Source organism: Coloeus monedula (genome assembly GCF_965178545.1).
Source record: "Coloeus monedula genome assembly, chromosome: 16".
Lineage (NCBI taxonomy): Eukaryota > Metazoa > Chordata > Aves > Passeriformes > Corvidae > Coloeus > Coloeus monedula.
In genome coordinates, this window is record NC_138796.1 from 8881108 (window position 1) to 8890827 (window position 9720).

General features: G+C 46.0%; 1 protein-coding gene across 4 annotated transcripts in view; it reads left to right on the top strand.

Annotated features, from left to right (window-relative positions):
- Positions 1 to 8617, top strand: part of RBBP6 (RB binding protein 6, ubiquitin ligase) — a 29047-nt gene extending 20430 nt beyond the window's left edge. For 2 of the 4 annotated variants that reach the window (XM_082292305.1, XM_082292306.1), the window contains 7 exons: positions 474 to 567; positions 648 to 726; positions 818 to 863; positions 1980 to 2342; positions 2690 to 2791; positions 4185 to 5930; positions 6618 to 8617. In XM_082292305.1, coding sequence (XP_082148431.1) covers positions 474 to 567; positions 648 to 726; positions 818 to 863; positions 1980 to 2342; positions 2690 to 2791; positions 4185 to 5930; positions 6618 to 8202 — 4015 coding nt within the window. In that variant the 3' untranslated portion in view covers positions 8203 to 8617. The remainder of the gene's footprint in view (positions 1 to 473; positions 568 to 647; positions 727 to 817; positions 864 to 1979; positions 2343 to 2689; positions 2792 to 4184; positions 5931 to 6617) is intronic. The other 2 variants (XM_082292307.1, XM_082292308.1) reach the window with 1 other exon arrangement.
- Positions 8618 to 9720: the final 1103 nt, after the last annotated feature.

Consider the following 9720-nt stretch of genomic DNA (forward strand, 5'->3'; position numbering starts at 1 on the left):
CAGTGTCTCATTAATTTCTCTTTAGTACTGAGGAAATAATATTTCCATGCAAAAATCTGTACCAGTGTTAAGGGTTATATCCTTTGATCCTGCTGCCTTGGATGCACAGAGCCACTGTGTCCAGAGGGCTGCCAAGCTCAGCTGTGCCATCACTACAAGGATCACAATTCAGAGGAGCCTCTAAGGCAGTCTCTGAACCAGCACAGAAACATTTTCTAATGGAATTTCAGTTCTTGTATCTTCCAAATATTTTTCCAGAGAGCTTGCTCTCTGTGTGGCAATATCCAAACAGACTCCTCAGCAGTGCTTCCTCTGGAGCCTGCCAGCTTCACAGGTGTAAATCTGGTGATTATTTTAAAATATTTTTTTCATTAAGTGAAATCAGCCTTTCCTTGGACTTTATATTTCAAAATATGTATTATATTTCACTTCAAAGCAGAGTTTCAATAATAAATAATGTGCTGTTTTTGTAGCGATGCTGATGCTGTTTTGCCTCCTGCTCTGATGACTGCTGCTGAGCTTTCCAAATCTTCCCCTTTATCAATCAGCAGTTTGTTGGAAGAGAAGGTAAATTTTATTTCAACTCATACAATGGTTCTTATGTTCTAGTAGAGCTTGTTTTGTGACTGTTTGCATTTATTCCCAAGGGCTATCAGGTTCCTGTACTGAGACAACCAGCGATACCAAGTCTTCTGGGCCCTCAAGGACAATCAATACCCACAACTGGTAAGAAACTACAATTTTAGAATTTCTTCTAAAAAAATGTCTTCAGATAAACTTACTGGGATTTTTTTTTTTCCTGTCCCTGCTGCAACAGGTCATCCAATGAGAGCTGGTGCACTTCGCCGGCCAGGCTGGGAACTGTAAGTATTCAACAGAAATTCAATGTATTACTAGTTGTAACTGGTTAAATTAGTCTGTAACACATCACTTAGACAACAGCTGATTTATAATGAAATAATAGTTGTGGAGAATACAAGTGGTAATTAATTTTCAAATGTCTTAATTTAAATTAGCTTTAACAAAGGGGACCTGTGCTTACAGTGAGATTATTGAAAAATAAAACTCCAGTACATAATTGAAAAGAAGATTCTGAATAATGAACACTTTTTGAGGAAACCAAAATTACATGTAAAAATCAAATGTAATTAAAAGATCAGATGGAAAAGCACCCTTTTGATTACTGACTGAATAGGGCTGAAGAAATTGATTTCCCAGTAGAAATCAGCCTCCAACATTCTTTCTTTAACAACTTAGTTGATACTGACTGAGAAAATTATTGAAAAATTAGAGGCTGTTATTTTTATGACAGTTTTATATTTTTGCAGTTTAGTCATCTCAAAATGCCAACCTGCTTTTTCTCATTGGAGAGAGGAGCCTGTTTATCTGTTATTGCAGTGTCAAATCAGTCCTCATTTGTTAGAGATTTGTTACAGCCAGCTTGTAAGGGTCACTGTTTTTATAAAGTCAGAAAGATAAATCAAAACAAAATCCAGGATCCATCCCCCAGATTATCTAAAATCTCAAATCCACTAAACAAGAAAAAAATCAGTTCAGAGACAAGAACAGGCCAAATACACAGGAGCTCAGGAAGCAAATGTGAGAGAGCTTAGGAGAGGTCTGAGAGGTGAGTTAATTCCTGTGCAGTGCTTGGAAGCTCGGGACTGTGGAGCTCAAAGTGTATCCAGGAGGGGCAGAGGAGCAGTGGGTGCTTGGCTCGTGGGAGATGGGGGTCTCATGGCAGCGTCGCCCACAGTCCCAAAGCTGAGTGTAAGGAGAGAATGCTGAGGGAGCTGCTGGGGCGAGGATGTGCAAGGCAAGTACGAGGCGTCCAGGACTGAGTGTAGTCTCAAGTGAACAGAAAGCCAGAGACCCGTGAGAACCAGGAGTGCTCCCACCGTGCTGCTGCTTCGCTTTCCTCTGTACGCTCAGGGCAGGCTGTGACAAACAGTGACACGTGTTTTTGGGTTTCTTTAAAGTTCAAATCGAGGACGCCCGCACAGTGACCGTGCCCAAAGGACTCAGGCCCCATCACTGCCAGCATCAGCACCAGTCTTTGTGCCTGTGCCTCCACCTCCCTTGTATCCTCCACCACCCCATGCACTTCCTCTTCCTCCGGGGGTACCACCACCACAGTTTCCTCCTCAGTTTCCACCTGGGCAGCCTCCATCCGCTGGGTACACTGTCCCCCCTCCCGGATATCCCCCAGCTCCTGCAAACATGTCATCAGCTTGGGTCCCAACAGCAGTGCCAGCGGCTCATTCAAACACCATCCCAACGACACAAGCACCTCCTCTCTCTAGGGAGGAGTTTTACAGAGAGCAACGGAGGCTTAAAGAGGAGTAAGTATTTGGCTCGCTAACGTTGCCTTGTTTTCATGTCTGTATCGGGGGAGCGTATTGGACTGCGGTTACGCTAAAGTGCGTCTGACCTAAGCAAAAGGGACATAGTGTTTCTTCCAGTATACTTTTTCATTGCAGATGGTAAATATGCAAAGCTAAACCAAGACAAATGTAATTCTAAAACTTTTCCTAAAACCTGTAGGAACTGTTTTTGCTTAAATAGGATGTTCACCTTTTGCATTGCATGCAGTAAACATTTTCTCATATTGGCCATGTTTTGTTTCTTGATGTCTTTTGTAATAAAGGTCAAACTATAATTGTAATAAAGGTCAAACTTATTTTAACAGGGAAAAGAAAAAGTCCAAACTTGATGAGTTTACAAATGATTTTGCTAAGGAATTGATGGAATATAAAAAGATTCAAAAGGAGCGTAGGCGTTCGTTTTCCAGGTAACTGCTTTACATGTCCGTAATGGAGAAGCAGATTGTCTAGAGGAATCAGGAGGAGTTCCACTCCACCTCCCTGTCATTAGATGGATTGGATGATTGAGGGATGAGCAGTGGCAGGAGTGTCGTATGCAGGTTATTGACTCCAGTGTGGCAGAGATTGCAGGTGACTGAATTAGCATTGGGCAGCAGGCGCTAAGGAGTGTTAAGGGTCTGTTTTGCTAAGGTGTATCTGCAGTGTCCTTCACTGCATGACAGCCCTGAGGAGGCCAGGAACAGAATAGCTGTAAGGGCTGGATTTTCAGTGTCTCGCTATTCTGATTGTAACCAAGCACTCCAAGCAGTTTGGAGGAGATAGGTGAGAGAAATTGTCCTTATTTCTGATTTTTTCCATCTCATGTGGATACATGAGATGTTTGAACCTGGACTGCAGACTGGGGGCTTTCACTTGTTTGTTGACATTGTTAAACTTTTCTTGGGAATTAAAAGCTCAGACTTACTTGTAAGGAAATCTGAAATTGGTGAGGGACTTGGAGAGGAGGAATGATGCTAATGAACTTATGAATCATGTGAAATGATTCATTAAAAAGTAGTAGAAGAAAAACGTGAGGGTAGCTGCTGTTTTCTGTCCCCAGAAATCCCTTGGGCAGGAGTAGTTGTTAGCATTGCTGTCAGGAGATTTCCCAGTCATGGCACTGGGGCATGTGACTAGAGACTGAGGTTAGAAGCTTTTAGATGGGATTTTTCCTGGAATGCCATCACTTGCCTTGGCTAGAGCTGGAGGGATGTGCAGGATGTTGGGACACCTGCCTGGCAGTGTGGATTCCACAGGCATGTCTGTAAGTCCTTTGCAGTATTAGGATTGTGCATCCTATCCAAATTGCCAGAAAAGGGTGAAGATAACTAGACCGAGCTGGCGTTTTAACATTGGGCTTTGCTGTCTTCAGGCCAAGTGGTGTTTTCTCAATGTCTGATTCTGCACTGTAGCCACTCAGATTTGCTCTTTTTGCATCTTACTGCAACAAAAATGATTTGCACTGCATGTGGTTGCCAAGTAGTGACAAATGTGCGTGTTCCCGTACCAGTAGAGGCCAGTGTAACCACCTGAAATCTGTCTGTAGCTCTGGTAGCTCATGTGATAGAGTGAGTGGAAGTGGACTGACCCTTCTGTGTGTTCTGACACTAACAAAGCAGCAGCTGTTCTGTCTTGTGAGCAGAAACTTTTACGTGTTATCAAGTTCTTCAATTTGCAGTAGCTTTATGTCAGCAGCTGAAAGAAGCTTTGACATAAGCATGTGGAGAGGAAAGAAAAAGTAAATGTGGGAGGAAAAGATTTGAGGAGAATGACTGTTAGGAATTAACTTCATTTATTTTTTTTGTGTTGTGTTTTTTTAAGGTCCAAGTCACCCTATAGTGCTTCATCTTACTCTAGAAGCTCATACACCTACTCCAAGTCACGCTCAGGTTCGTCGCGCTCCCGCTCCTACTCGCGCTCCTTTAGCCGCTCCCATTCCCGCTCCTACTCGCGGTCGCCGCCGTATCAGAGACGAGGCAAAGGGAAGAGTCGGAACTACCGCTCCCGGTCACGGTCCCACGGCTATCACCGCTCCCGCTCCCGCTCGCCCCCGTACAGGCGCTACCACTCCCGCTCCAGGTCTCCGGTGTTCAGAGGCCAGTCCCCCACCAAACGGACTGTCCCGCAGGGAGAGGCCGAGCGCGAGTACTTCAACCGCTACAGAGAGGTCCCCCCGTATGACATGAAGGCTTACTATGGCCGCTCGGTGGACTTCAGAGACCCCTTTGAGAAGGAGAGATACAGAGAGTGGGAGAGGAACTACAGAGAGTGGTACGAGAAGTTTTACAAGGGCTATGCTGTGGGCACTCAGCCGCGGCCTCCGGTGAACAGAGAGAACTTCTCTCCAGAAAGGTTTGGCCCACCTGGGACCAGACGAGAGAATTCACCGTATGCTCGGGGACGGAGGGAGGAGTATCCCGCTGGGCAGAGCCACAGGAATCGTAATATAGCTGGAAACTATCCTGAAAAGCCTGGGAGAGAGAGCCATGGCATCAAAGATCCTACAAAATCAAAAGAGAAGGAGGTGGAAAATCCACTGGGAGATGGCAAAGGCAATAAACATAAAAAACACCGGAAGAGAAGAAAAGGGGATGAGAATGAAGGATTTCCCAATGTTGAGCTGTTAGAAGGGGCAAGAAAACCAAGAGAGCCAGTTCCAACAGAAGATTCTAAAGCAGACTCTCTGTTCATGCTGCCAAGCAGGGATGATGCCACCCCTGTAAGGGATGAGCCCATGGAAGCAGATTCCATTGCTTTTAAACCAGTGTCTGAAAAGGAGAAAAAGGAGAAGGATAAGCCAAAAGCGAAGATTGAGAAGACAAAGCGGAAAGTTGAAGTGGCGGCTGCTCCGAAGAAAGACAATGTAGCAAAACCAGCTAAAGCTTCCCAGGAAAAGGTAGACCCCGATCGCGAAAAATCTCCTCGAACGGAACCTCCTGTGAAAAAAGTCAAGGAAGAGCTGCCAAAGACAGACAGTGTTAAAACCTCTTCCTCTCAGAAGGATGAGAAGGCTGTTGGTACCCCACGGAAGGCTCATCCCAAAGTGGCAAAGGATCACCCAGAAACCAGACCAGCCAAGGAGGAAAAGGCAAAGAAAGAGCATCCTAAAGAAGCCAAGGTAGAGAAGCCCTCCAGCAAGGAGGATAAGTCAAAAAAACCTGCTGAGAAAAGCAAACTTTCTGATGCCAAACCTGAGAAAAGGAAAAGAAAAGCAGAGGAAAAGGTTGATAAAGAACATGAAGCGGCTTCCACAAAGGCCTCTAAACCCGAAACCGCAGAATTGAAAACATCACCCAAGGGGAAGGCTGAGCCCGAGGGGGAAAAAGGAGAGTGGACACCAGAAAAGGATAAAGCTGCTTTTCTTAACAACCCGTCCAAAAAGATTAAACTTAACCGAGAAACTGGAAAAAAGATTGTGAGCGGAGAAAATGTGCCACCTGGAAAAGAAGCTGTGGAGAAACCTGAGCCCAGCAGCAGCAAAGTTAAAGCGGAAAAGGCAAAGGGAAAAGCAAGAAGAAAAGTGACGGCAGCTGATGGCGCTAGCTCGACTCTTGTGGATTACACCAGGTACCTCAGCAGTTCTTTTCCTTTTCTTTCTTTCCTCCTCTGTGCCTCCAATTCTTTATGGTGCCTAATGAAAGGAACAGCTGAATTTGTGCTAAATGAGGGAATAATCCATAATCTTCCTTGTGAAACTGTACTTGGGTCAAACTCTGATGTTGTTAAGGAAAACAAGCAGTTTGTACTGCACAGGAAACTGGTAGGGTTAGTTCATTGGTGATGCAAACTCAAAACATTTAAGACATTTGTTGGAGACTTAAGATAGTGTCTTGGTAGTCTAAAAAGCTTTTAAAATGTCCATTTTTCTAAGGAAGAACACTGGGACATGGGGATAAAACTTTGGCTGTCTGTACCTCTCCATAATTGCTTGCTTTCATGTTGAAAGAAGAATGGATATCTAATTTATCTGCCATTGGGAGAAATAGGACATGGAGGAATTACCAGATCAGACAGTCCCTAATCTGATAATCTTGTGTCTTTGTCAATTAAATATATAGTAGCAAGATACTAAATTAATTGATGGCTCATAATCTCAGCCTGTGGACTCAGCCCTTCTCTTGTCTGTTCCCATAATTGAACATCCTTAGGAAAAATGCTGAGAATTTAGAATTGAAACACAAGCCAGTTTATAAAATGTTCTCAAAGCTGGCTGTGTGTGCATCCCGTTACTAATGTCTGTGTTTTTCCTCCCAGCACGAGTTCCACTGGGGGAAGCCCTGTAAGGAAGCCTGAGGAGAAGCCAGACACCAAACGAACTGTCATTAAGACCCTGGAGGAGTATAACAATGACATAACAGCCCCTGCTGAGGATGTCATTATCATGATCCAGGTTCCTCAATCCAAGTGGGATAAGGATGACTTTGAGTCTGAAGAGGAAGACATCAAATCCACCACCCAGGTGCCCCCAAGTGTAGGAAAACCTGCCAGTGTTATCAAACCTGTGAGTGCAAAGGCACCAAACCCCCTCAAACACACTGAAAAGGAGACAGAGCCTCTGGAGAAAACACAGAAAGCTGCAAAAGAGGTGAGTTATGAAAGCACCCAACATGATGCCAAGAGTTCAAAAAGTTCCGTGTCAAGTGAAAAAGGGAAAACCAAAGACCGGGATCATTCTTTGTCAGACAAGGACAGTTCTGAGAAGAGGAAGAGCAGTGTTCAGCCAGAAAAAGAGCACTCAGAACGTGCAGCTGAGCAAGGAAATGGAAAAACTATATCTCAATCTTCCAAAGATGGCAGATCTTCAGAGAAACACGACAGTGGCCGTGGCTCCACTGCGAAGGACTTCACTCCTAACCGAGACAAGAAGTCTGACCATGATGGCAGCAGGGAGCATTCGAGTTCCAAGCGTAGGGATGAGAAGAGTGAATCAGCACGGAGGAAAGACTCCCCATCCCGGATCAGAGACTCCACAGCAGTGCAGAAGAGCAAACCGAGAGAGGAGCGTGTGGAGCCGCCCAAAAAGGGCCCTGTGGAGGCCAAGCGGAGCAGCTACAGCCCCCCGCGCGAGCGCAAGCCCACAGAGCACAAGGCTGTGCATGACTCCAAGCGCCCCGCCGAGGAACACAAACCTCTGGATAAAAACCCGGGGAAAGAGAAGGAGAAAGAGAAAGAGAAGCATGTACCAGAAGTCAAGAGCAATAAGGAGAAAGAGCCAGGTGGGAATAAACCACCTGTGAAACAGGACTCGCCAGAAGTTAAAGTGGAAAAGGAGAACGTGGCGGGTCAGAGCGATAAAGGTGCAGCAAAGCCAAAGCCGCCAGTGAGCAGCGCCGCACGCCTCTCGTCTGACCTCACCCGCGAGACCGACGAGGCCGCCTTTGTGCCAGACTACAACGAGAGCGACAGCGAGAGCAATGTGTCTGCAAAGGAAGAGGAGGCCGCAGGGAAAACGCCCAAGGAAGCGAAGGAAAAGGCTGTGGATAAGGTGAAAGAGGAGGCAGCGGTCCCGGCTCCCACCGAGCAGACGGAGGTGGGCAGGAGCCAGAGCCAGAGCAGCCCCAGCGTCAGCCGCAGCCGCAGCCACAGCCCCTCCGAGAGCCAGACACGGAGCCACAGCAGCAGTGCCAGCTCAGGGGAGAGTCAGGACAGCAAGAAAAAGAAGAAAAAGAAAGAGAAGAAGAAGCACAAGAAGCACAAGAAACACAAGAAGCATAAGAAACATGTGGGAAATGAAACAGAATTGGAAAAGAGCCAAAAACACAAACACAAGAAGAAAAAATCGAAGAAGAGCAAAGATAAAGAGAAAGATGACCAAAAAGTGAAATCTGTCACAACATAAACCGACAGATAATGAAAAAATGACTTAATTACTAAGTCATCTGTAAGAATTTTGTTAAAATGTAAACGACTTCAAGCGTTGTAAATAATGACATGAAAGACCCTGTGCTGCACTTAAAATATTGCTGCTTGATTATTTGATTTTTACATCAGAGCTTTATAAAAGTGAACATTTTGTACAGAATTGTGAGTTGTGACCATGTAACATGAAAGGTTTTGCTGGGGCATCTTCTTTTTAACCACCATTAATTAGTTTGGGTGGAGTTTACTGTACTGTGAAGATTTTCACATTTGGGTTTTTTTTAATTGCCTGGCAGAAGCAGCTGGTACCAGTTACCAAACACCGGCGGATGAAATGCAGAATACATTACATCCCTGTTATGTCACTTTTTGATTACAATAAAAAAGTTTTCAGTAAATGACCAAATGTGAGATTTCCAGTGGGAGTTGCACGTAAGCAGGGAGCATCCCGACCCTTCCCATTCCTCGCAGTGTCCAAGGCCAGGTTGGATGGGGCTTGGAGCAGCCTGGTCTAGTGGAAGGTGTCCCTGCTCAAGGCAGAGGGGTGGGATTGGGTGGGCTTTCAAGTTCTTCCAGCCCAAACTGTTCCAGGATTCTAACAGTAGTGCCAGAGAAAAAGCTTGCTGGGAACTATTGTGTGGGAAAAATAACTTTAAAAGGGGTTTAATTTTTAAAGAACTGGCAGGACCTGCCCTAGTGGAGGGTGAGGAGGTGCTGGCGGTGGTGTGCTGCTCCATGTGCCAAGGAGCTAGGAGTCTGTAGGGTAGAATGTGGGATGTGGCCCCAAAGCTGCAGCCCCTCTTAGAACTGGCACTGGCTGCTTAAAGTTACACGCGAAGCTGTCACGTGGCTGCTTTGTTCCGGTTTGTTTGAAAAGCTGTTGTCCCTTGGGCTGGGAACTGTGTGGTCGTTAAGGTCCCTTCTAGCTGAAACCAGTCCGGAATTTGCCTGCACACGTTTCCCCACAGGGGTTAAACTCCCTGTAATTTGCATTTTCTCTTCCAATGCTGCTCACCGGGTGTTGATGTGTTAAAGAGAACTTTTTGGTTGATGTTGGTTATGGGGGTGACACCTGATGGCCCTGATATGTGGGGCTCAGAAGGGGCAGGACAGGGAAGCCTGGAAAGGCAGGATCCTGCTCTGAGCAGTGACAGGAGAGATAGAAGATGGAAATTATTAGCTGGATAATTTAAAGATGTAATTTTAACAAAGGCGTGGCAGTGGGGGTGTTGTTCAGCTATCAAAGCCAGCATGGGGGGGGGGGGGAATGGGTGTGTCATTAAGGGCACGGTAGCCCCATGACTACTGGATTGAGCAGTGACAGCCCTTGGCCGTGGGATTTGCCCAGAGGCTGGCGTGGTAGTGCTGTATGGGGAAGCAGCATTTCCTGCTGGCAGAAAGTGTCACCTTGCAGAGGTGCTGTCCTGAGGGCTGAGCAGCACAGACATGGTAAAATAGGGACATTCATCTTGGTTCTACTGGGGGTGAGCCGGCACCT